General features: G+C 34.9%; 4 protein-coding genes, 1 long non-coding RNA gene and 1 pseudogene across 6 annotated transcripts; 1 reads left to right on the forward strand and 5 right to left on the reverse strand.

The window, feature by feature from the left end:
* Window positions 1-937: 937 nt before the first annotated feature.
* Window positions 938-3,608, forward strand: LOC111883014 (alkylated DNA repair protein ALKBH8 homolog). Of its 2 annotated transcripts, none has more exons than XM_023879374.3 (8): window positions 938-1,084; window positions 1,687-1,993; window positions 2,072-2,173; window positions 2,316-2,402; window positions 2,479-2,604; window positions 2,702-2,944; window positions 3,097-3,162; window positions 3,294-3,608. In XM_023879374.3, the coding sequence occupies exons 2-8, from the start codon at window positions 1,691-1,693 to the stop codon at window positions 3,348-3,350; spliced, it is 984 nt and encodes a 327-aa protein (XP_023735142.1). In that variant the 5' UTR covers window positions 938-1,084; window positions 1,687-1,690; the 3' UTR covers window positions 3,351-3,608. The 2 variants fall into 2 exon arrangements, with proteins under 2 accessions (XP_023735142.1, XP_023735140.1); XM_023879372.3 differs by having other exon boundaries at window positions 960-1,144.
* A 3,494-nt stretch (window positions 3,609-7,102) lies between these two features.
* LOC111882971 (N-terminal acetyltransferase A complex catalytic subunit NAA10) lies at window positions 7,103-8,477 on the reverse strand. The gene is made up of 2 exons (XM_023879331.3): window positions 8,046-8,477; window positions 7,103-7,562 (listed from the first exon to the last, which is right to left on the reverse strand). The coding sequence occupies exons 1-2, from the start codon at window positions 8,343-8,345 to the stop codon at window positions 7,305-7,307; spliced, it is 558 nt and encodes a 185-aa protein (XP_023735099.1). The 5' UTR covers window positions 8,346-8,477; the 3' UTR covers window positions 7,103-7,304.
* A 9,756-nt stretch (window positions 8,478-18,233) lies between these two features.
* Window positions 18,234-18,740, reverse strand: LOC111882988 (mRNA-decapping enzyme-like protein). Its single transcript, XM_023879347.1, has one exon. It carries the CDS (start codon window positions 18,738-18,740, stop codon window positions 18,234-18,236), a length of 507 nt encoding a protein of 168 aa, XP_023735115.1.
* A 2,527-nt stretch (window positions 18,741-21,267) lies between these two features.
* Window positions 21,268-21,943, reverse strand: LOC128126586 (uncharacterized). The gene is made up of 2 exons (XR_008224553.1): window positions 21,615-21,943; window positions 21,268-21,445 (listed from the first exon to the last, which is right to left on the reverse strand). It is a non-coding gene; the product is annotated as an uncharacterized LOC128126586 (long non-coding RNA).
* A 1,172-nt stretch (window positions 21,944-23,115) lies between these two features.
* On the reverse strand, window positions 23,116-24,118 carry LOC111882978 (oxidation resistance protein 1-like). Its single transcript, XM_042895675.2, has 3 exons — window positions 24,009-24,118; window positions 23,837-23,921; window positions 23,116-23,385 (listed from the first exon to the last, which is right to left on the reverse strand). Exons 1-3 carry the CDS (start codon window positions 24,116-24,118, stop codon window positions 23,302-23,304), a joined length of 279 nt encoding a protein of 92 aa, XP_042751609.2. The 3' UTR covers window positions 23,116-23,301.
* Window positions 24,119-24,534: 416 nt separating this feature from the next.
* On the reverse strand, window positions 24,535-26,029 carry LOC128126757 (uncharacterized; annotated as a pseudogene).
* Window positions 26,030-26,516: the final 487 nt, after the last annotated feature.

A 26,516-nucleotide genomic window follows, 5' to 3' on the forward strand; every position in this document is an offset into this window, starting at 1 on the left:
TGGTTAACAAACAATAGACCTAGTCGACCATTCTATTCCTAGAAATTAGAAACAAATGTATTTCCTTTGTTTATAATATAAAAATATTTTTTATGTTTATAAATGATTTGTTAATAATAATATCCATTAATTCCATAGTAATTTTCAGAAAAGTTCTAATATTTTGGCTATCGGGTAATTTTCAAAAAAATCCTAATATTTTGAGCAAACTAACGAAAAATGACAGAATACCGGTTAAATCTACGAAACCAGCCAAAAAGGGTTTTTCGAAGTTTTAGCCGGTAGTTTGTGCTTTCTATAAACAAAATTTAGTTTGGGACTTTTCCATAAATTGGACTAAAATTTTAGGACTTTTCTGGAGATTTCCCTACATTATAATTATAGTATTTAAGAAAAAAAAGTTTAATGATTACGGGGTCATTTTAGACAGTAAAGAAGGTCTAATTAGATCGACCCATATTTAAAATGTGTGTTGATGGAAAAAAACAAAAATTGTTTTTCAAAATACACAAAAGTCTCAAAAGTCAGATTTTGTGACTTGAATCAACTTCTTTTCTCTTGCACAAAAGTTGTTTTCAAAAGATCTTTTTAACTTTTCACATATTTTTTCAACTTTTTTGATTTTTTGGAAAAATAAAAAATCAAAAGTTAATTTTTATCCCAAACACCCTCTTATATCTATAATATGAAACTGAATTTTTTTATTTGAAAAGAAACCAATAAAATCTATATACAAAAACCGAAAATCTTCAGAAAACCTGGATAGATTGATCCGCCTTATTATTCAGATTTGATAATTACGAACCAAAATTTTTGGAAGGGATTATCAGAATCCGAAATGGAAATTTTCCAATTTTATCGGATCCAGATAAAATAATCCGGGTTTTATCCACCTGTCTCTAGGCCCAGGACTACGACTTTAGCCCAACGTACTATGAAACTTGAAACTTGAAAGAAGTCATGAAACTGGAAGTATCAACTGACTATCTCATCGGAAGGCCCAAAAAGAGATTACCTGCATACAGATATCGCCGGTGGGAGGAACGGAGGAGGAGCAGCTGCCTCATGTTTTAACGCCGAGAAGGTTCTAAATTTTTGAGCTCTGACCACAATTTTTCGTTTTTGATAACGCAAGCGCCTGCAGGTTTGAGATTCTCTCACAAGCTAATTGATTTTGAATTAATAGGTGACTTTTAAGAACTATTTTAGACTTTTAGTCTCAAACTGGAATCCTGTCTTATTTGCTTCCATTCAGTGATTTTCTTCACCTTGTTTGTTTCTTCGCGTTTCCCATTTGTTGTATATTATTTTTTTTCTGACTTGATTGAAATCCGTGGGGGGAGATAGTGGTTCCATTAGCATTGACCCTAATCCCGACCTTTTTTCTGATAATTGTATGCTTTCTATTTCTTGTTCAGATCATTAGGTTCCAGTCTTATGGCAATAAAAATTGGAAATACTTTTTTACTGATGCATTGTGCAACTCCTTCAATTCTACAATTTTGTCTAAAGTAAATCCATGCCCCCGAGTTTACCAAACGTAGTTACTTGTATACTTGATCTTTGTAAATTCGAGAATATGGAATCTATTCAAGGAAGAAAAACAGACTGCATTGTTTTCCTACAAAAAAGAAAACTATCCTATTAGAATTCTTAAAACTGAGTTACGTTCTTAATCATTTGCAGATTAATGGGGTTGCCAAAATTTACACGACCTAAGGGACATGATGATGAATTATGTTGTAACCTTTATGTTGCCAACTGTGGTCCAGCTGTTGGACTTACTATAGATTCTATCACATCAGCATTCAGTAAATTTGGAACAGTAAAAGGAGTATACCCTGCTGATGAGAGTGGCTCTCGTGTTATTGTCTCTTATTATGATGAAAATTCTGCCCAATCAGCACTTAAAGCATTGGACAGGTGTCCATGTCCTGATCTTGGTGGTCGTTCTCTTCACATCCGTTACTCTGTGCAAAGACCACAATTGCAGGTATTCACAATTAATGTTTCCATAATTCCAACAAATGTATTATGAATGGATCTTAAAGATTGCCAATTTTGTTGATAGGTTGTGGCTACTGATTCAGTTGAGGTGTGTTTAGAAGCATCAGAGTTGAATATTCCTGGCATCTACTTGATTCATGACTTTGTTTCAGCTCAAGAAGAGGAGGTGAATGATCCTTACTTAATTTGTATATATAAATATAGGGCTAAATGCAAAAAAAAGCAGCCTACTTCCTTTTCTTTCTATTAGAGATTAAACCTTCAGTTTTTTGATCAAAGCACTTTACTTTTCTATTTTACATTTTCAGCAATTGCTTGCTGCTGTTGATGAGAGGCCTTGGCATAGTCTTGCAAAGAGAAGGGTTCAACACTACGGTTATGAGTTTTGTTATGATGTGAGTTGTACAAATATTTATTTTTAATTGCTTAAAAGTTGTCATGAAATAATGTTTATAATCTTTACGGGTGTAGATAAGGAATGTTAATACACAACATCGATTGGGTAACCTTCCATCATTTGTTGATTGTATACTTGAAAAAATTCCTGTCTTTAAGAAGCTTGATGAAGCTGCAGATGTATCATTAGACCAATTAACGGTAATTTTTACTAGTATATAATAAGTAAATAACTGCTATGAAGCCCTTGTGTTGTGTTCCCATTTTTTTTAATGATTTATAAAGCTTTAAATTACAGGTAAATGAATACCCAACGGGTGTGGGTTTATCCCCACATATAGATACCCATTCAGCATTTGAGGGATCAATTTACAGCCTTTCTTTATCAGGGCCTTGCATTATGGAGTTTAGAGGGTCTGATGATAGAGATAAGGAAAGGTCAAATTCTAGAAGAAGGGCAATTTATCTGCCTCCTCGATCAATGTTGTTGCTTTCTGGAGAGGGAAGATATGCTTGGCAACATTATATTCCACACCATAAGGTACATCTTGCAAGATTTCAGTTTTTTATTAATTTGCATGTTCTTGTGATATGATTCTACTATGTAACTTTAAATTTTGTGGTGTGTTATAGTCATTAAGTAGGCTGAGAATCTTAATTGTTGGATATTTTCCTTGACAATTTGAATGGTAGGTTGACAAGGTGAAGGATACCGTGATTAGAAGGGGTTCAAGAAGAGTATCCTTCACATTTCGCAAGGTATGTCAACTATAACCATCCATTGACATGTGTAAAAAGACTTGAACGCCCTTCTGCTCATTCTCATGGTAGATTTGAAATGTGATCATAATATTGCTGTTGGATGTTAGTAGAAATATTTGTTTGTGTAGGTGAGAAAAGGACCATGCCAATGTGATTACTCTCAGTTCTGTGATTCTCAAAGCTAAAACCAGAGATTAGGAAGCAAAGCCTTATGGATGTTCATGTTACTATAACGTTCATTCAAGATCCAACCTTTGATGCTTAGCTGCTAACCATAATAACACTTCCAGATTACATTAGTCATGAGGATTTGAGCCAATTTCACTCGGGTATAATACTTGTATGTTTGATTTTAGTGGAAATGTCAAATGTTTACAACCTTTTCATGTTCATTATTTCGTTACCAAATCACCAAGGGGTGGTTTCTACTGCTTGTTGTACAATGATTTTACTTCAGCCTTCACTCTGGGATTGCTCCCACCAACTAACCAAGCAAAACCGACTTAAATAAATTTACATCTTAAAACAAATTATTTTACATGTAAGTTATCCCACAACGCCATATTGTAATGACACACATGTTAATGAGATAAAAACAATAACTTTTTGTCCCTTTTTAAAAGGTGGGACAAATGACAAACTTTGTAACTTTTTTGTTTCATACAAAAAGGTGGGATAGAGAATGTAACACATGTCAATAAGACGTGACGGTTGAGTGGTGTCAATGAGACAAAAATATTGGATCCACCATATGTATTGAACTTGTAATCTATTTAAATGATTTGTTAATTTAATCTATCTGATCGATCTATTCAACTCATATATATATATATATATATATATATATATATATATATATATATATATATATATATATATATATACACACACACACACACACATTCAGTCCATCCATATACTCTATCTAATCGATTAATTGACCTTATTCGTCTAATAGGTGAATCATTCATCAATTCAATTGATCCATCCATATATCTATTGTATCCATCAAATATGTAAAACCTTGAGTGTTACCATTAAGCAACATACAGCCATAGCAAGCAAATATGGATTACATTAAAGAACTTAACAAATTTCATTCCATTTATCATGACACATCATTTAGCTTCTATCAGGCAGCATTCTATCCTTCCATATAACCTGAGATACATTGCATTAAATAGAGATATGTAAGACAATAATGTCTCGTGAGCTATGCAAGTTTATGACCCGAAACATTTATCACATTTTCATCAAAAACATTTCATCTTTGCAAAACATATTCCAAATAGATATTTTCCACATTCTGCTCCATATCAAAACATTTCATTAGTCAACATAATTCAAAAGACATTTTTTTCACATTTCATTTCTTCTTTCATTAAGGGATAATTTCGGTGTGAAACGTTGCCATTTTTATACATAGGGCCTAGCAATATCCCCAAGTTCATACCAAGGTGGAAAGAACAAAATCAGTCCACCAAGGTATCATTTCCGTTAGGCAATCTATCTCGCGAAGGGGTAGCGTCACCCCGATAGATTCTTATGTATCCTGTTACAGGGATATTATAGTTCGAGTAATATGATGATTCATAAGCTTAAATGAAGGTTTAATAGTCTAGTTTTTCATTATACATTCTAAAACTCTCATAATTTGTTCCTAATTCATTGAATACTCATGTGTATGTTGTTAAGTACATAAACCCACAATCAATCCCATTGTAAGTGTTTAATTCAGCTATGGAATCCTCACTTCCACCATTACACTTCAAATGCTCATAAACACTCCATTGTAAGGGTTAAGAGTTCAAATTGTTCAAGAACACTTTTCAACCTATATCACTTACTCCCTAAAGCATTTAATACATCATTGGGTGTTGTAAAGTGCATAAAACATGCTCTAACCCAATCTAATCCCATACTAATCTCTTAACAACAAAGGATTATCCAATTCCATTGCAAATTCCCAAAATGCCCTTATAGTCAAATACTCCATAAATTCAACTGAAGATCATTCAGGTCTTCATGATTTGCATTTAAATCATATTATTAGTATCAACTCATGTTTTTTAGTATCATATACTCATCAAATGCTCAACTACAAGGGAATCTATCTTTTTCATCACTATTTCCTCCAAAACAACACAAATCCAAATTTACATTTAATTCTACCATCATTGATGAATTTGAGCATTCCCATTGGACTTGTTGCTAACAAATAAATAGGTTATAGAAACCAATCTCATTTCATCATCAATTGTATTATCCCCAATTTAGATTTCTAGGGTTCATAGAGCTTTTTATCAAAATCATCAAATCCATTAATGAGATGATTGGATTGAGATTAGAACCATAGAAACCACTTAGGGGAGGTTAGAAAACCAAACCCTAATAATTGTATCTCATAAAATTCAACATTGGTGTTTTACCCACTTCACAAGATCGATCTATAGGCTAAGGTGGGAAGAAATTATACATTATAAGCCTTTGTTCCTTCCTTTCTTTGCTTGGATGTTTCAATTCCTCACTTGAATCAAGCCTAGGCAGAGAAAGGATGAAGAATTGCCATTAGAGAGGTTTTTTTAGAGCTCAAACTCTTTCTTCCTACATAAGAAAAGAGTGTGTGCATCTTATTTCTCACTTTTTCACACTTGGTCCCTCAAGTTTATATCTTTTGGTCAAAATCCCCCAAACCTCAATATTTGTGATTTTAACTCAAGTTTTGACATAAAAAGTCCTTCATCCATTATATATCTTTTGTAGTCCATTCCATTAGTTGAATCAACCCTTTGGTCAACTTACTTTGCCAACTTGACACTTTTGGCCATTTAATTTTAAAATGTTACTATTTTCATTTCTAACTTCATAAACTTCATATCAACTAATGATATGATTATCCCTTGATGATTTAACTATATAAATAATTTTTCATTTATTTACTTTATTAATTTAAGAATCTAGTCTTAAATTTTAAGCTGTTACATTATCCTTCTAATTTGATGGATCGACCGGATTTTTAGGATGGGTAAATTCAATGGATATATTTGATGGATTTGATAGATAGATTAGATAGGTTAATCATACTAATGGATTGATTTTATGGATCTAAATAGATGGATTGAGTGGATAGATTTAGAACAGATGGGTAGAAGGATCAAATTATTGAATGGATTACATGGAACATTCGATTAGATGAATCGATAGTTGATTAGGAGAATGAGCAATTGACCGATTAGGTGGGTGGATCAAATGGACAAATTTGATGGACTATATTGATGGATGAACTGGTGAGTGAACGGATAGAATGAAGCATTGGATGGATTGATGAATTAATAAATAGAATGGAGCAATGGACGGATTGATGAATTAATAAATGATGGATTTATGAATTAATAAATAGAATGGGGCAATGGATGGATCCAGTGTACATGGGGATAGATGGATGGCTAAATTGATGTATTGAGTAAATGGATCATATGGATGGATGGAATCGGATCAAATAGATCAACAAATAGATGGATGAAACGATTGATTAGATGGACCAAATAGAGATAGACTGGTGTAGTGGATAGACAGGCCAATTAGATAGGTTAGATGGACCCATTAGACGGAATATATGAATGGATTGCCTGGATGCATCAAGAGGTGGATTAGATGAATGGGTCATATGGGCATATCAAAATGGTCATATAGATTCATTAGATAAATCAAATGAATTTGATCAATTAGATAGATGGTGAGCAAGGATCCACATAAGCCCCATGACAAAAACAAATTGTAGTACATTTGGTATCCATGAGACCCACCGAAAAAGGTGGGACATGGATTCACTCTCAATCACTCATCTGCAAAAGATGTCTTCTCCTCAACAACATCACAAATAAATTTACATCCATGTTAAACACAACACCACAAAACATATTAGTAAAGGACTCAGTTTCAGCAAGAAACCACAACATTATCAGCTTTTTTATTGAAAAACATATGGCACCAAATCAACACTAACAATAAAAAATGCACATTAGCATAAAGTTCCTCGACAGCTTGCCTGCCTCAAATTCAAATACCAAGTGTACAGAAACAAGTGACTCTGCAATCATGACAACCATCCTTTTACAACTAAATCATACCTTCCTTCTTCATTCAGCTTTTGCATCTCCAGAGCAGCAACCACCAGCATGATGGTGGTGATGATGGTGCTGATGTTGATGTTGATGCTGATGCTGATGCTGATTCTTCCCCTTCAACTGCTTCCTCATATCATATGCATCCTCTCCATCTGCATAATACTTTGCCTCTATGTCATGGATCTGGTATCCAAGTGTCTCTGTGTACAAATGGAACGCTGCACGGTTACTCTTCCTCACGTGCAGTGACACATACTCCGCACCAAACACCTAGTATTCACAACACAATATAATACATAAATCACTCACATATAATGGAGAAACACATCAAGGTACGATTATACAGACCTGTGTGTACTTGTAATCACAAGAAAACTTAACTCGATTCCAGAAAGCATAATCAAAGTATAATACTATACTTGTAAAACGCACTAAATTTCACTACAGATATAAATATAATAAATGATGTGTCGTTTCTTCTGTTATTTGATCTTCAGAGTTCAGATGGAAGGAATGTTCAATTGTATAAATGCCAAAACAAAAAATAACATGATTCGTTGATTTAGAGCTCACAGGAATCTAGAAGACAGTTTTACTAACAGATGCGATCAAATAGGATGTTAATTGAACACCTAGGTATGTACAGAAGCCCTACGTATAAAACCTAAAGCGAAACAATAAAGATCAAGTATGATCGAATTTATTGGAATTGAACACAAAGAAAAAATTAAATCTGAATTTGAAAAAACGAACCTGTTCCATGGCGTTCTGTGAAGCGGTCATGAGCTTTGTCGCAAGCCCTAACTTACGGTGCGTACGGAGAACGGCGAGGGAAGTGATGTGGCCGTGACACTCCGTGGTCTCTTCTTCCATCTTGGCAAGCACGTATCCAACGATCTTTCCGCCGTAATCCTCGGCGACGTGGAGGAGCTGGGGCCAAGAGAGGATGTGATAGAAGTAGTATTTCATTTGGTAGTTCTCAGGGAGACAGAAGAGGTTGCAGGCCTGCATTGCAAACAGGTCATCCATCGTTGCTTTGCGTATGCACACCATTATTGCTCTGCGAATGGATGGAGAATATGGTATGGTTTTCGGCGTTCGCGAGAAGACGATAGATAGATGATGGGTTAGGTTAGGTTAGCGTCGTAGACACTAGAGATATATGGATTGGGAACGATAAAGGACGAAGAGGGCCAAATGAATATAAATTAATTTGGTTTTGGAAATTTATAAATAAAAGCGAAATCATATTTTGGGCTGGTTTACCAAGTATTTTTAAATAAATTTTTTTATATAAAAATTTGAAAAACCATTATAATGCTGCATTTTGATATTTTTCCGGTCTGAGTAAGAGATTAATTAAATTAATTAGAGTCTATTTCGTAAATGATCTAAAATATTAGTGATTTTTTTGCAAAAACCAACATATTATAACTATTTTGTAAATTAATCCAAAATACATATGGAAAACATTTGTATATACTTTTACATCTTAAAAAACGTTTTTAAAGTTTTTTTCTTATTTAAATATATTTATACGTATTATTAAATACATGTATAAAATATTTAAATAAAAAAAACTTTAAAAACGTTTTTAATACATGTAAAGATAAGTTTTTTTATACATTTTTAAATGTTTTTATACATGTAATGATGTGTTTTTTATGATACGAAGATTATATAACTTCTGTGAAGATGGTGATGAATATTGATACGAAGATAGTCATAACGTTAAGCTTTTTGAAGATTGATATTTTTATGTCCCCATATTTAAGCATAAGTATTTGAGGAGTTTGGTGGCTGACATTGATTCGTGTGTTACTGATATTTTTATGCCCCCATACTTAAGCATAAGTCTTTGAGGAGTGTGGTGGCTAACATTGATCCGTGTGTTACTAATTCGAGTTTTGTTTAGGTCCAGTGGATCTCGTTAAAAGTTAATTGTTTTGCTTGGCGGTTGCTTAAGAACAAGATTCCTCTTTCTTCGAATCTTATTAGGAGGGGAGTGCAGGTTGCTTCGAATTTATATTGTTTCTGCAACATGAATATTGACTATGTCGATCACGTTTTCTTTGGATGTAACTTTGCTAAAGTAATTTGGAATTGGTTGGTTTCGTGGTCGTCTATCTTTCCCCATATTCTGGTCAATATAAGTGGTCTGCTCTTGTTGCTCGACTCTCCTCTTCGTAACAAAAGGTTTTCCCTCCTTAGGCTTTCGATGGTCTCTGTGGCTTATATGGAAGGCTAGAAATTAGCTCATTTTCAAGAAAGTTAGAGTGAGCCCCTTAAAGATTGTGGATAACATTCAAAGCTTCATTTTTAATTGGATTAATAATAGGTCTATTTTTGAGAACATTGATTGGCATCAATGGTGTTGTTCTCCTTTGCTAAATTGTTTCTTGTAATTCTTTGTTCTAGCATCTTGCTAGTTTTGTTTTTTCTTTAATATACCGTCGTCATTCTAAAAAAACCTTAAGTATGGTCTTGTATATTCGTCCTACCTTTCTAGTCTATAAACAAAGGGGTTAGGAGTTGTTCAAAAGTGTGTCTTGTACTCCCATATGTTCAATCTAGGGGTGGCAATCCTCGTCCCAACTTGTAACCCAATACGAACCTGACACGAAAATAAACGGGTTTGGGTTGAGATTTCTGACTCACCAACCCACTAACCCGTTTATTTCATTGGTTGTGTTGGGTTAGCTATGTTTATTAAATAAATAAATAAACAAATAAATGAATAAATAGTAGTCCTAAAATCAATAATTATATAGCAAGGTGTTGGTCTTGAGGAGTTAACTGTCATAGTTTTAGAAGTTGGGGGGTTAAAAGTGTAAGTTCCGAGATTTATTTTGTAAAGATTTTTAGAAGACAGGGGGTGTTTAGTAAGTATGGACTTGATATGAAAGGATTTATGGAAGCATGGACTAAAGAGTAAATTCGGGACCTAAGTTGAAAAGGTTTTGGTAGAGGATGGGCCATTTGGTAACATAATGACTTCAATTGAAAACAATTCATAGAGGGAGGGGTTGCTTGGTAAATTTCGGACTTGATATATAATGGATTTCAGAATGTGGGGTTAAATGGTAAATTATGGACTTCTTTTGGAAAGATTCTTATGGGGGAGGGACCATTACTGTCATTATGGGGTGAAGTTTCGTAATACCGGGTATATAACCCTAGCACCACTGGTTATCAAACCCTAACCCTAGCCGCAACACACCAGCCGCCACCCTTATCCCTCCACTCCTCCAGCCGCCGTATTGCCACCATGATCCCCGGATACCGCTGATGCATCGCCGACGTCGAAGCTGAGAACAACTGTTGCATTCATTCCGTTGAAGACCACCGACGAGGTTTCATGACGTCCGTTGCCACCCTCCTCTGTCATCATCTATTTCTGCCTTTTGTCGTTGATGCTGCTATCATTCACTTCATCCTTTCTTCTCCATCAGTTCATTGTTGCTCCGCCATCCACTACTTCGCCATCGAAGCGCCACCACCACAGTCGGGAACCCAGGATAACTTCGTAGTCTCCATTCCGCGGTGGCTGAGGGCGAAACTTGCATTAGGACATCGTTCCATTCGGGTCAACCTTCGTCGCTTCCCATACCCATTGAAAATAGAGCGGTCGTCGGACGCTAGCCTCTTGTTGCCGATGTGAAACGCCGTAAGCGCCGCTGTTGTCGGTTGTTTCGCCCACTGTCGTCGCCACCCACCACAGGTGGGTGTTGGGTTCTCTTTTCAAGCAAAGACACACGTATATGTCTCTTCTGCTGTTGTGCATGTCGTTTATGGTGTTTTGTTTGGCCGGAGTTCACGGAAAAGCCACCGCACCACCGTGAGGTGGTGGCTGTCACCATGTACCACCACCGACCACCATAATGGTGGATGTGTATGTGTGTTTATCTTAGTGTGTGTGTGTATGTTATTTGGGATTTTGCATTGTAAATTGTAATCGATGCTAGTATAATCAAGAAAACTCATAACCACCACCGTGAGGTGGCGGCTGCCGCCTCCTGCCGCCACCAGCCGCCGTGGTGGGTGGCGGTGTGTTTTTGCTTATGATTAGTTTGCTTTTGTGATGCTTGGAAATAATTGGACTAGAATAATAACCACCACCGTGAGGTGGTGGCCGCCGCTGAGAGCCGACGTGATCCGCCGTTAACCACCACTAACCGAGATGGTAGTGGGTGGTGCCCGACTTATGAAACCCTAGTGGGCCTAATGAAATCCTAATTGATCTAAAGACTTAGATTTTGGGCCTAATTGGGTTGGAAACCCTAATTAGAGTTTATAAAACCCTAAATTTGGATATATGGGTTTAGGAGTGTCGGGACCCGCATTTTGGATGACCGGATTGGGATTATGTATTAAGCCGACCACACTCTATGATTGACCCAAGAGTGTAACACCCCGATCCTGGTATGTATTTTTATATTGAGTTGTTCATTTTTGCATAGGGACTCGACGAGTTGGGGCCCAAACTCGTCGAGTAGAATGGGTATGGGACACGGGACTTTAAGAGATCTACTCGACGAGTCGAAAGCCTCGACTCGATGAGTAGAGCTGCCAGGGTGAAACCCTATTTTTCAGGGTTTGCACCCCATTTAAACATCTTTTATGGCCTCCACTCCAGACCTCATCACCTCCAAACCATATTCACGAAACCTTAATCGACTTTTGAGTGTTCTTGAGCTATTTTGTGTCACTTTTGTGATTTGAAGCTTGGTGAAGGAAGGAAAGACTTGGAGATTCAAGAAGAAGGCAGTAGATCTAGAGCTTGGGTTGCATTTCCAGCTTGTTTAAGGTATAAAGCTTATACCTTGGCTTTCCATCACTCAGATCTTCTTTAAGGCTTGCATATTATCATTTTTGGGCCATTTCAAATTCAATTTCGAGATTTGAGTGCATATTAGAGTGATGACTTCAGATCTGGGAACATTAGAGCTCAGGAAGCTTAAAGTTTCCACCTTTATTGAGTTGTGGCCCTATCCCATGCATTAGAACTCCTTTATGGCTTATTTTTGGTGTTCTAGCTTCATAACGCCATGCATGCACATAAAGTTAGCAACTTTACGTGTTATGCTAGCCTAAGGATCCCAGATCTATGGAATGGATGCATTGAACTTAGCAAAAATCGACTGTATGGAATTGGCATATAGGGGACTCGACGAGTTGTTCATGCAACTCGGCGAGTCGGGTCGTGGTTCCCCAACCTTTTTCTGGTTCTGAGTGATGTCATTGATTCTGGGAGATGACTCAGCAAGTTGGACATAGTTCTTGGACCAGAAGATTGAAGAACTCGACGAGTCCTAGGAGGGACCCGGCAAGTTATGAGCAAATGTCCTGATTCTGTAAAGGGAGGACTCGACGAGTCCAAGGAAGGACTCGGTGAGTTCAAATGGAAAGACCTGATTTTGTCATAAGGAGAAACTCGGTGAGTTAGAGGGTAACTCGACGAGTCGGATCGCAAATTCGAGGTTCTCTGAATCATGAACCTCGACGAGCTGACGAACCAACTCGGCGAGTTGAGTCAACCAAAATGTTGACTTGGACCATGTCACACCCCCAAACCAAGGATGGCAGAAACGTCTGGGGGAGGATGACTTCATGTATAGTATCATAACAACGAGTATAATAGCGATCAAAGTAAATACAACCATCATAAATATAATCGAGAAAGTTACATGGTTTCATATGTTACATGTTTCAAAATCGATTACAATATAATGATAAAATGGTTTGTCCAACGTCGTAGCGTTCCATCCTCAAAACCTGGTAGTTATATGTTTTCATTGATTACCTGATAATACAAGTAATTTTGAAATTGTGTCAACAATTAAGTTGGTGAGTGCATAAGCTTTTGTATGTAGAATTGAAAACCTTTCGTTGTAAATGTAGTGTATGCTCAAGAAAAATCCAATATTTTCCTTATAAAATGAATTGTAGTCTTAAAACCCAAAGACCAAAATGTACAAGTATTTTTCCGTACTCATGATAGTGTAGGCAGTTCTAAATAATTAAAACCCTTGTAAATGTAAGAATTCCCGTAAACTATATGTGTCGTTGTTTCCCTATGTGAGTTATTATAATTGTGCAATTGACATAGTAAGCATGTTACGACGTACTTCGGGCGTTGGAATGTTTTGACATTTGTCACTCCAAACCTGCCGGTCTAGCTATTGCATGCAACTTAGGTGCGGGATTGTCAGTCCCAATATAGATCTATATACAAGTATCATGCTCTCCCTACAAGATACTATGGTTATAATACGGGACTTTAACCAATACCCTAAGGAGTACAATGAAGTAACGTCTCACAAATTTGATTCAACGAATTTACGTGTAGTGTAAATGGAAATCCTTTTTGTAGTGTAAATGGAACATTCCTTAGTATGTTCGTTGTGTTAATGTACCATAAACTATACTTATTATAGTTTATCCTAAATGTTTGTAGTGAATGAAAAATCCTTATGATGAATGACTAATTCTATTTCGTGAAGGTAAACTAACATGAAGTATAATCAAGATGTAGCTAAACATTGTTATACACTTTGCTCAACATGTTACAAATTGTTAATAATCTTGTAGACTGTTTTTATTAGTTTTAACAGTTATGTCATTGTTTTAGAAAAATCATTGTAAGTCGAAAACTAGATCCGTAAACTCTAAGAGTTTAGAAAATGTGTCTAGTTTGTTCATAATTTTTATTATGATTTTTAGAGGTCTCTAACCAGTGTGAAAATGTCCATATTCGCAGACTGGTCCGAAATCGTTGCTGAAATGATAGACATTTTTGTAAAAATCGCCATAAATTGTAGAAAAATCGTATGAACGTGTGCAATTAGTCATTAGAAAGGTATAAACCTGAACTATTTGCATATTGAACATTTTTGAAAAAATATTAAGTTTAAGATGGTAAAAACAGTTTGTGAATGTACCATAACTTTTCTGACGAAAGTTGTTGTTTGAGTTAGAAGATGTGTTGGTGTTGTAACTTGTATCCCCCCTCAAAACTTGAAGAAAACATGAAAATGTAGGAGTATGAACTCACCTTCTGTGATTTCTTGAAGAAGGGAAGGTTGAAGATGAAAAGTTTCAAGGCAAGAACACTTGAAGGATGCTTGAAGATTTGAAGATCCTAAGAACAAATATGTGTATATCTGTGGAAATGATCACGTTTGTGTGAAGGAATGTAGAATATTTAGGAGTAAAATGAAGAACTTACCAAGAATGGGGGAAGAGCTCGAGACTTCCTGGAGAAATTTTTGAGTTCCAGAGAGAGAGAGAGAGAGAGAGAGAGAGAGAAATGTTTGTTTTTGGAGGAAGCAAATGAGGTTTTATAGGTGAAGATTAAAGATCTATTGAGTGGATTTGCTCAAGGAAAATCTGATGGAGTGTTGAAGAAAGATATTTATTAGACCAGGTAGGATGTTAATAGTGACATAAAGTTGTTTCTTCACGTGCTCATGTCCTGGTGACCAGAAGGTCAAGTGTGCTCTGAACCTGCTTAGGCTCGGGGCAAAGCACTAGTGGAGATTGACGACAGGTTCATATTCTGATGATCATCGGGTTGCTATTATTTGGGAGTAGTTTCGGGATATGTTTCGCACCCGCTACGTTCCGCGCTTGGAACGGGAGCGGCTTGCTCAAGAGTTTTTGACATTGAAACAGGATGGGGAGTCTGTGATGGAGATTACCCGGATGTTCACTGAGAGAGCTATGTTTTGCATGGACTTTGTGTCAGAGCAGTCTCAGATGACCTGTTATCTGAGTATGCTCAAGACGGATATACGACAGTTTGTGGCTACACAGCGTTGTGATACTCTCCTGGATCTACAGGAAGCCGCGAGGTGGCGTGATTTGGAGATAGAGTTGCAGCTGAAGGAGCATCGTCAGGCACCAACACAGTCTCAGTCGACGCCTAAGCGGTCTAAGACCGCTGATACACGGTCTGGGGGTCAGCAGAGCCGTACTTGTTGAAAGTGTGGCAGATTAATTACCGTTTTTTTTAATATGTGAAATATTCTAATAGAATATTACACTGTACATATTCTAATGTAATTTTTAGAATGTTAGATTAATCTACTAGATTTGTCAGATATATAGAATATTCTAATATTCTACTAGAATATATAAAAAAAAAATTTGGAAAATATATATTTCGAAAATAATATGGGAAAAAAATTCAAAAATTTTCAATTATTTTGTATTTTAAAAATGTTTTTGTTTATCTACTAAATAAGTGGCTAGGATTGCGTCTTACGGTTTCACAAAATTAGGCCGTCTCTCATGAACCTAACCCTATATATATATATATATATATATATATATATATATATATATATATATATATATATATATATATATATATATATATATATGGTTGAGATCGGTTGAGAGTGTTAGTTTCCCGAGAACTAAAAGTGGAGCGTTAAATCAAAACTAATTCATTAAGAGCATGGTCGTAATCTTATCGATTTCATTTAATCTTTAATTTTTTGTGTTATTCTACATATTAATAGAAATGTCTAAAACATTACATAATAAATCAAAATTTCGGAATCTTTTTTTAAAAAAGTATTTTTTTTTAAAGTGCAGATTTTTTAATTTTTTAAATAAAACATGAATTTTTGAAAAAAAAAATTCAGTTTTTTGCAGATTTTTTAAAAAATAGTATTTTTCAGTTTTTTTTAAAGTGCACATTTTTTAGTTTTTTTATAGAAAACATGAATTTTTGAAAAAAAAAATTGAAAACAATATTTTTTTAAAAAAACTGCATTTTTTTAAAATCATTTAAAAATCAATAAAAAACTGGAATATTTAAAAAATACTATATTTTTTTAACAAAAAAAATCAACATTTTTGGTACATTTATGCATATTTTTACAAATGCATATATGCATATTTCATATACTATAATATTTGTAAGAAAATCATAAGAAAACTCATTTTATTTACTAATTTATAAACACAATACAATAAGTATTTTATTCGATACAATATAAAATATAAAAAAAATGCTACAAAATTTCAAAGCATTTTCATGTCTTCGTGTCAATATTTTCATATTTTCTTCAATTTATCATTTTCCATCTCTTTAATATTCACCACAATTTCTTCCAAATCTATAAGAAAATTAAAAATAATCTGATTGATGCAAAAACACTCACAAAAATATATATGTGATTTACATGTGAATCACATGTAATTCATATGTGAATTGTGAATCACATGTGATTTACATGTGAATCACATGTAATTCATATGTGAATTTCATGTAATTTATATGTGATTTACATGTAAATCACATGTAATTCATATGTGATTTATATGTGCGGCACATGTGATTCATATGTGATTTACATGTGAATCACATGTAATTTATATGTGAATTACATGTGAATCACATGTAATTCAGATGTGAATTACATGTGAATCACATGTAATTCATATGTGAATCATAAATGAATCACCAAGTTAGTATGTGAAAAAAGATGTACATGTATAGATACCAAGTTAGTAAGCAACTATGTGAAAAAAAATATGTACATGTATAGATACCAAGTTAAAAGAGGTATATCATCGTCCCTCATACGAATCTGATTATTAATTTCATCAGTTTGGAATTTTTAATTTCATGGATAATAATAATAATAATGCATACCCGTGATCCAGTGAAGATTGCAGGCTCCTTTTCTACTAACTGTGTTGTAGTCATGGGATTGGCTGCGAGCTTTGTGAACAATTTTTTTACCTGATCCACAACATCTTCATGTTTAACAGCTCCTGAGGCAGAAATTACCTGAAAAGATTCATGATTCGTCATACAAGAATTATATGTCACTTTGAAGTACTATGGAGTTTCTGCCCCTGAAGGTTCACTTGCTCAGGTTTGTTAACATTTGATTTGGCTCCATTTACATTTTTATTTACATCTGATTCAGTGATTCACCAGTTGGATTCTGCTTTGAATGTTCTTCTATTTGCAGAGTGTCTGCAATAAGCAAAAGGCAAATGCAATGGGTGCCAATTTTGTGTATTTACCTGCTGGAGAGAACCTAAAGTGGAGGGATTATTTGCCATAAATTTGAAATTAATGTGTCACATCGACTTACTACATGAAGTAAGCAACCATTTTTTTTCAATTGATTTGCCATAAATTTTACCTGAATTTGACTATTTGTACATGCGCATATATTCATTCATGCCTTATTTGATTAGATAAAAATGACACAAGATAAAATTAGAAATATGATATAAACAGATTAGGCCAACTTTAAGAATATAAAAGTTAAAATATGATACAAACTTGAGTTTAGTGTTTACTATTTTATATCTTGATAAAAAAAGGGAAATCTACGAAAAAGCCCCAAAGTTTTGCCCCAGTTTATGATTTAGTCCTAAATTAAATTTCATTAATGAAAAAGGACGAGTTACTGGCTATTACACTCACTTTAGTCCTTTGAACCGGTAAACCTTTAATTAGCCGGTTACCCAAGCTTTAAAATCTCTCTTATGCGTTTCTCCTTCTCTCGTTTCACTTGCAGGTGGGTAACCAAAATTGTGAAGATGAACAAGAATATATCTCTATTCTATCGTTTGTTCACCAAGGCCATATGGAGTTCCTCTCATTTGATTTGTAGGGGGGTAACATGTGAGATGGTGGTGTTCTATGGGAGGAGATATGGAGATGGTGGTGTTCTACAAGCTTCTCAACACTGATCTACTCAAATGTGTTGATTGTGTGATTGAAATCAACCTATATATACACTAGATCCTCTTCGTCTTCAAAACAATCCATCATCTTCCTAATGTCTAATTTCCTTTTTTTTTTTTTCTGATTCTGATTCATAATTAGGATTTTAGGTTACCCTCCATTAACCTTCCCTGTCACCCACTCCTCTATAAAAAACCCCTCCATAGTGTTCTACAAGCTTCTCAACACTGATTTGGTCGAACTTTTTCCCTAGTTAGTGGTCCATAAAACGGGGCAGAATTGGAATTCGGAGTTAGTGATGGCGGTGGAGTGGGAGGTGGAAAGGGTTGAAGCAATGGGATTCCAATGTTTCTTTGTACATTGAGGGGTGGTTTAAGGGCAGAAACGGGGACAACAGAAGAAGGTTGTTTCATCAATGGTGGAGGTGAAGGTGAAGTCGAATGGAATTGGGATGGGGGAAGGGTTGTCACAATATGGCAATGGAATTGGTTTTGAGTTGTGGTAAGTTGGAATGGAACTGAAGAATCCTTAGGTACATCTGTTGACCGGGAGTTAGTCAAACCTGGTTCCAATGGTCCTTCAGTTACAACAGATGTAGGTACAACTTGAAGTTCACTAACAAAACTCATCATTTTCTCAAAAACGCCTCTAATATCAGAAACTTCTTGAGAGGGATAAAGAGCATCTTTTAAAAAAACTTCAGTTTGTGGTTTCTTGAATAGACCCATGATTGACCTAATAATTTCTTTGATTATTGAACATCTTTTATAAATGCAATTTGAGTCATGGATCGACCTATGACTATAATGTTTGTTCCATGAATAGACCCATGATACCTAATAATTTCTTTGCTCTATTGTTGTTTTCTGCATATTTAACACATATATTATCAATAGAGATAGAGATAAGAGATGTATTGAATATATGTGTTTGTAGAAGAGCAAATGGTAGATTACCACACGAAGCAACAAATTCTTGCTTCAATCTTACTTCCATGTGAAAAGGTAACCTGAGGGAAGAGGTAACCTGCTGAAACGGTAAAAAGAGTTAAAGTGATTATATTACCCAATTTCTTGTCCTTTTTCGTTAACGAAATTTAATTTAGGACTATATCATAAACTGACCCAAAACTTTGGGACTTTTTCGCAGATTTCCCATAAAAAAAACACCAACATTATTAGAGTGATATTAAATATCTGTATCCTGTATCCAGTCAATGAAGTTGCTGAAATTCTTATCAGAGTGGCTACCATTACTTAATCTTCGACAAAGAACAGAGAAAAAAATTTGACAAGATAATTAGAGATGAATTGTTCAATAGTTCACTGGGGCATTTTGTCAAACACCTAATAGGCAATACAACTCGTCGCTTCAAATAAACTCAAACTGTAACATATTAGCAAGCAAAAAACACACCTTAAATTGTAATTAACTCCAAATTATAATGTGAAATAAGTCATATGGTTAAGAAAAAGAATTAGTCTTCAATGATTGAACAAAATTTCACCAGGTATACTTAATGATGAGCTCAACATTGATGCATTGATGGTGACGAACAAGCTGAGACGGAAGCTTTAAATCAAAGCAATGTTGCTTGAAATCAAACACATATAGACAAAGCAATGTGTGTTGATATTGCAAAAACACACTAGAGATCTCACTTTGAAATATAGAAACATGAGCAATACCTTCATAGCTGGCAATGGTTGTTTCAGAATAGATTAGATCTGTTAACCCGCTGAATGGTGTCAATTTGTTGGTTCATCGATTATTTGCAGACGATTTAGAAATTAGGTATCATGGATTGGAAGTCAACACAAATCAGAACCTGTAAAAATCTCGATTATCAAGTTGAGATGATGAATTTCTGATTTCAGTAAAGAATAATAGTGGATCGTGGATTATTCATCGATGATTTGGAGATGAATGACATTGGATTTGTAGTAGTCTGTAGAGGTATAGGTGGTCGATCAATTGAGAAAGGACGAACAGGGAAGAGATACGATGAAGAAGATGACGTGAAAGAGGAGAGAGAGAGAGACGTAAATGAGAGGTTTAATCAGGGAATTAAAATAATTCCTAAAATGACATTGATTCATTTCAATTTCTTTACCCCCATGTCTTATTTTCTCTAACTATTTACAAAAATGTCATAGATCATCTTGACCCTCTATTATTTTGATCTAACGACCTTTGTTTGGTTCTCGGGTTCTCGGAAAACTATAGGTTTTCAAATGATCATTCCTCTCTCTCTCTCTCTCTCTCTCTCTCTCTATATATATATATATATATATATATATATATATATATATATATATATACACACTAGTCGTTTACCCGCGCAAAGCGGCGACGGTGAATAATTTCGTCGAGCCGAATGGTCTCAAAACATTCTATTTGAAGGGCTGCATAGTTTGGCTTTGTGAGCTGTTTCCTTTTCGATGGATAACAAATAGTTTATGGGTTGTAGACATGGAGTGGGGGTTTGTTTCAACGTATTTATAACCTAATGTTATTTATAGTTTAAAAGATATATAATAATAATATATTATAATTTAAGGACGATATTTGTTAATTATAAAAGTTCATTATTAATTGAAGTTAGAACTTATAAATAGTAATCTAATATAAAATTTAAAGTCCAAATCAAATAATCCTACAAAGTTAGAAAAACATAAAAAAAAATCCGCTATTTTACTTCGGTTCACCGTCCACAGAAAAGAAAAAACGTGATCCGTCAAACCAACTATCTAAATATACTATAATTTGAAAAAAAAACACATCTTCACTACAAGAAAAAAGGCCTTTTACGACGCTCATTGCGCGTCGTAAAAGGCTCAGACGACGCGCAAATGCGTGTCAAGGAAGGCCCTGTCATAAAGAGAGACGACGCGCATTTACGACGCTCATTTACGACGCTCATTTACGACGCGCGTTTACGACACGCAATGCGTATCAAGGAAGGCCCTGTCATAAAGGAAGATGACACGCATTCGCGTGTCGTAACCTTACGACGCGAGTGTTAATGACACGCGATGCGTATCAAGAAAGCCCCTGTCAAGAAAGGCCATGTCATAAATAAAGATGACACACATTTTTGCGTATCGTAAATTTAAATGTTTAAAAAAATAAATTTATATATTTATTAATTTTTAAATTAAATTTGCATTTAATTTCTCATAATAAAAATAAAATACCATATACAAAAAATACAATCCATTGCATAATATAAAATAAAATTTCATACTCAAAAAATAAAATAAATTACACAAATTGTAATGTCATACAAAGAATCATTCAAATGTTAAACAAAAATAAAACATTGCTAACATGGGTTATACATTCCTATAAAACTAACAAATAATCATACAACTCTTTTTCTTACTGGAAAGGAATGTCAAACATGATTACAAGTCTCCCTTAATCTTGATTACTCAACTGCTTAAGTAGAATGTTGTTGTTGAGAAGGTTACCTAGCAACAGAGAAAAACACAACACCTCTCCCACAATCACAACATCATTTACAGAGAAAGGTTGTCAATTACTTTCATTAAGACTTTCATTCAATCACAAAAATATTAAATAAAAGGGTGAAACAGTACCTTACTTGTGATAAGTTGATCTCCCTTAGAGCAAACACAGCTAAAGCATTGAACAAGACCCTATTTCCCTCTTCTTTTAAAGTTTCCAGAATGTTTAGAATGCTCTCCTTACTCATAATATATAATCAATAATCAGATTGAATTATATATTATGAGTAAGTAATAAAGTACATGTAACACAATAAAGTATTATTAAGGAACTTATGAGTTCAAATATTATTTTTTACACTCAGATGCCAAAATATTTTATGTTATTCTTCTACAAGTTGAGAACCAACTCAAACATGAAAGATAATAGTCCATCTGGCAGCTTTTGATGACATGGCAAATGAAATTTCTCAGAGATAAAATAATACCTGTACTATTAAAATGATGGCAACCACAACAGGTGGTCCAATAACTACAGCCAAAAACATGCCTTTAATCATGTCTAGAAAGAAAAGAAAGATTATTTGCTGCAATCATGAATCCCATGTGTTACAAACTTATATCCAAATTTAAATTAAATAAAAAGAGAAAACTGTAAAAACAAATTATATCCAAGGTAATACACCATACAACAAAATAGCAAAGTCCATCAGTATTTTTCAAAAAAACATCGTTTTCTTAATTATTAGAACACATTAGGAAAGCTTTATACTCTTTGATTTAAGAAGCTAAGTAAACTATAAGAAATCCACAACAAAAAGAAACTATAATAAATCCACAACAAAAAGATTTGAAACTTACCTGTCCAGTAAGAAGAGGGGTATCAGTAACAAGCTTGAAAGCAACAGGCCTTGGAGTACGCACAGGCCAAGCCTGCAAATAAAAGGTGCATCAAGTATAAAAGAGAACAAGGAAACTGATATTAAAAACAAGAACTTTGATCATTAGAATAAAAGAGAGAGAGAAAAATAGAGAGGGAAGAAATGGAATGGAATGACTCATTCCATTCCATTCCATTCTATATTCCAACCTTTACCTTGTTTTCTTATCATTATCAGTTGTATCTGCACCTCTTTCATTTCCTGCAAGATTTATGAACGAAGAATGGCATGTGATCGTGAAGATTCCTCATTTGCATCTGTTGTCCCTGTGATTGTAAATTAGTAAAAAAGTACAGAAAACATGAGAATTTAATCATTTATATATTGAAATTTGTTAAATATGAGGAATGATATAACTTACAGGCAAACGATCCCAAACAAGGTGACCATCATTTGGTTTGAGGTGATAATAAGAGCATACAAAAGCAACAGCAGCCACACCAATGTAAAAGCATGTCCAACCACAAAGCTCACCTTGTAGACTTAGGCATTTTATACCAGGCAAAATCAGGGGCAGTATAAACCTGAGAAGTGGATGCTACTTTGTTTAATTGTAGTTATCACTATTATATAGGTCATCCATAAAAGTTAAAAGGTACACCATTTGAAAGAGAAAACAAGAAAAAGATAAAAAGTGTTATCTGTTAAGGATGAAAAGTGGAAAGAGTAGCTCTTTAAAAAGATTGACAAAATCAGAAAATATATTTCCGTTAACTTGTTAACACAAACCCCTCGCTTTATCAATCTTTTATACGTATATCATAAATCCAAAAAGTTATCTACGTTGAAACCCAACAAACCAAGTTTCAACAAACATAGCAATGGAAATGGAACACCCATGTTAAAATATATACAAGATGAAGGGCATAATCGTCAATCTACCATCGGCATATCCCAGGTGCTTCTGTCCTCAACATTGATATCGCCTCTTCATACTCTGAAGCATATACAAACCCCCACAGCTGCACACATTGACATTCATATCAACTCAACTTATGCAAACTATTTATATTAAATTACACTTTTGGTCCCTGAGAATCTCTAATTTTTCTGATTTTGGTCCCAAAAAGTTTTCTCTTGCAACTTTAGTCCTTATTTGACTATTTTTGGTCCCGAACCATTTTTTCAATTTTGGTCCCCAAAAATTCTCTTACAATTTTGGTCCTTTGAAATTTCTTGTAGAGTTTCAGTCCTTGTTCTAAGTAAGATGACCATTTTTGGTCCCTGAGTATTGCTGATCTTTTCAATTTTAGTCCCAACTCATTTTACTTGGAACGAAGAGTAAAAACGTTACAAAAACCTCAAATAACGATCAAATTTGCAAGAGAATTTTGTAGGACCCAAATTGAACAAAATCAGCCATACTCGAGGACCAAAAATGTAATTTTTGCAAAAATAAGTGAGAGAAAGCACCTCAATTTCCTTCACTTCAAATTCTTGGGTGTGTGACAAACAAGAGTTACCATAAGTTTCTGAGGCCAAACTTGACCCATTCAATCTGGGGAAAAAAAATATGCAAATTGCCAAATTACCATATTATCCCTCAAAAAGAAAAATAGGAATGATGCAAGTGCAACACTCTTACAAGTCACTATCGAGATACAATGCAAAATGATTTCCCCCACCAAGCGCTAAATACTCAGTTGAACAAAGAGTAAAATATCGATTCACCCCTAATAAATGCACAATTAACATAATAGATCCCAAATAAATATTAAAATTATAAAAGATTTTTTTATATATTATCAAGAAAATGCAGTACCTGTGGGGCGATATATAACAGGACGCCCTGGTGTATTTGTAAACACAAATGTATCATTCGATCCCTGTATAGTATTTACTCATCATAGTGAAAAAGGGTAGAAAAGTCTTTTGTCAACATATAGAGAAACGAACTTAATTAAACAATTACAAACCTGGTATCTTTTCTTTGTTGATGGTTTCAAAGGTGCCTCAACTAAACCACCAAACACTGCACCTTTACGATCTCCAACAACCTGAAAATGTTTAATCAAGTTTCAGTTAAAGGGTAAAGTTGACATTTTGCATAGTTACTGAAGACAAGACATTACCAGTAGACTTAACCCAGGGCAAAGATTGCTTATTCTATATAAGGTTGAAAGAGATATGTCATGCCTCCATGTACTAACATATAAAAAAGACAATGATATATCAAGATTCAAGAATAATGTGAAACTGAAAATATGATGAAGATGAAATTTTACCTGTATAGTAAGACCCATTTCTTTCCTTGACTGAGAACAGGGAGTGCAACATAAAGATCAGAACGTGTATTTTCTGTCATAAGTTGTGAAGGTTCTGACATTTTTGGAAGTTTATCAGAAGGAAAATCTGAGAACAAGAGCCTCAACAAGTGCTCCAGTTCCACCAACAGGGTATTCTAAACTACAACCTGGTTTATACCATTCTGCAAACATATAAATCTGCAAATATGTGGATATATATACAGGCAAAAGATTAGACATTTAGAGAACTATAAAATATGAAGGAATAGAATGGATTCTGTTTGGTTGGAATGGAATGGATGAGGACATGTGGTAATGGAATAGCCCATTCCATTCCTTCCTCAATTCCATCATACCAAAAAGTAAAACTACCTTAAAAGAAACTTTTTAATGTATGATATGATTATGTACCATTTCTGCTGAAAGAACACCATCGGATTTCACTCCAGCAAGTAAGAAAGACAAAAGATCCACCCAATTTCTAATGAAAGGATCTTTGAGTCCCAATGAATCAACTATTTCTGAAAAAGGGCGTAAAAGCTTTGTGGCACCAAGAACACCTTGATCCTATTTTTGCAAATGATTTTAGGAGTGGATATGCATATCTAACTCCAGCAGTAGAAACAACTCCCAAATCACCTCGAATAGATAAAGGTGGCAAAGCCATGGCAGCTGCAGATAATGGAAGTATTGCATCAACCAAGACTGGAACATCTTCTTCTTGATTAAATTGTTGTGTGTTTCTCCTTGGTTCATTACTCACATCGCCCTAACAAAAACGAAGGAATCCCATTACTAAACCCTAATCCTAAAGTGTATTAGTTCGTTCACAGAGATTAGATTTCATGAAGATAAACCCTAAGATTAAAAGGTCAAAGAATTGCACAAAAGGTCATATCAGAAATAGAATTTCAAATCGATGATCAGGAATTGAACTAAACTTGATCGAACTATTTTATTATTGATGGTGGCAGCTTAGGGCTTAGAGAGAGAGAGAGAGAGAGAGAGAGAGAGAGTGAGAGTACAGAGGTAAAGGAAGACAAACCGATTCAAAAGGATGTGCTGATCCCAATTTCACAAATCGGCGTTCCAAAACCAAAATTCCCGATCCCAATCGCGTTTCTGTGCAATCCAATTTGCCAATTTCACGTTTCAGGTATGCTTACTTTGGCAAATTACAGTCTTTAGGCTGCCACCTCCACTTTTGATATGAAGTCGTCGCTTGCTTTACAGAGAGATATGAAGTCGAGACAAAAAGACGAGATTGACCCATCTGGTAATAAACGGACTCGGGAAGCTGAACAAAATGACCCGAGATTGACCCATCTAGTAACAACGCTATTGATGCCATTCCTTCCATTTTCGACTGTTCATCCTCCACTTCCTCTACTGCTACTTCTTCACCATCTTCTATTTTTTCTGTATTTAGACTTGAGAGTATAATTAGGGTTTTTTTCTAACAATTTCAACATCGAGTGGGAGATATGGTGGTTCCAGTAGGTAGAAGTGAGGGAAGAAGTAAGCAGCAGTCAATGTCGGGAGGGGGAAGGAAGGAGCGTCCAGGGCAAGAGGGAAAGGAGAAAAAAAAGGAAGGCGGGATTTTTAATTTTTTCAGAATTTCATTTCCCCCTACTGTTAAAGGATGGAACGCGCGTTCCATTAAAAATTATAAAGCGACATCCTTAGACGACGCGCATTTTATTATAGGTGCCCTCCGTGTTTTTTTTAGACACTAATTTAAGGGCGCGCAATAATGCGTGTCTTCTATCCTTAAATTTTTTGAAGAGATGACATTTTTCTAATGTCACTCTCCTTTGCGTAACATAGATCAATGAGCGTCGTATTTT

This window comes from Lactuca sativa, chromosome 6, assembly GCF_002870075.4.
Source record: "Lactuca sativa cultivar Salinas chromosome 6, Lsat_Salinas_v11, whole genome shotgun sequence".
NCBI classification, from domain to species: Eukaryota; Viridiplantae; Streptophyta; class Magnoliopsida; order Asterales; family Asteraceae; genus Lactuca; species Lactuca sativa.

Bases quoted from the DNA above. Each gene is read 5' to 3' on its own strand.
- LOC111882971 (XM_023879331.3), bottom strand. From the start codon at position 8,345: ATGGTGTGCATACGCAAAGCAACGATGGATGACCTGTTTGCAATGCAG. The intron at 7,563-8,045 runs GTTCGTTTTTTC...TGTGAATACTAG, and splicing joins CACAGAACGCCATGGAACAG to GTGTTTGGTGCGGAGTATGT.
- LOC111882988 (XM_023879347.1), bottom strand. From the start codon at position 18,740: ATGGGTCTATTCAAGAAACCACAAACTGAAGTTTTTTTAAAAGATGCT.
- LOC111883014 (XM_023879374.3), top strand. From the start codon at position 1,691: ATGGGGTTGCCAAAATTTACACGACCTAAGGGACATGATGATGAATTA. The intron at 2,605-2,701 runs GTAATTTTTACT...TTTAAATTACAG, and splicing joins TATCATTAGACCAATTAACG to GTAAATGAATACCCAACGGG. The intron at 2,945-3,096 runs GTACATCTTGCA...TTTGAATGGTAG, and splicing joins ATTATATTCCACACCATAAG to GTTGACAAGGTGAAGGATAC.
- LOC111882978 (XM_042895675.2), bottom strand. From the start codon at position 24,118: ATGTTAATTGTGCATTTATTAGGGGTGAATCGATATTTTACTCTTTGT. The intron at 23,922-24,008 runs GTAAGAGTGTTG...TTTTTTCCCCAG, and splicing joins TTGTATCTCGATAGTGACTT to ATTGAATGGGTCAAGTTTGG. The intron at 23,386-23,836 runs GTGCTTTCTCTC...CAATGTGTGCAG, and splicing joins TTGAAGTGAAGGAAATTGAG to CTGTGGGGGTTTGTATATGC.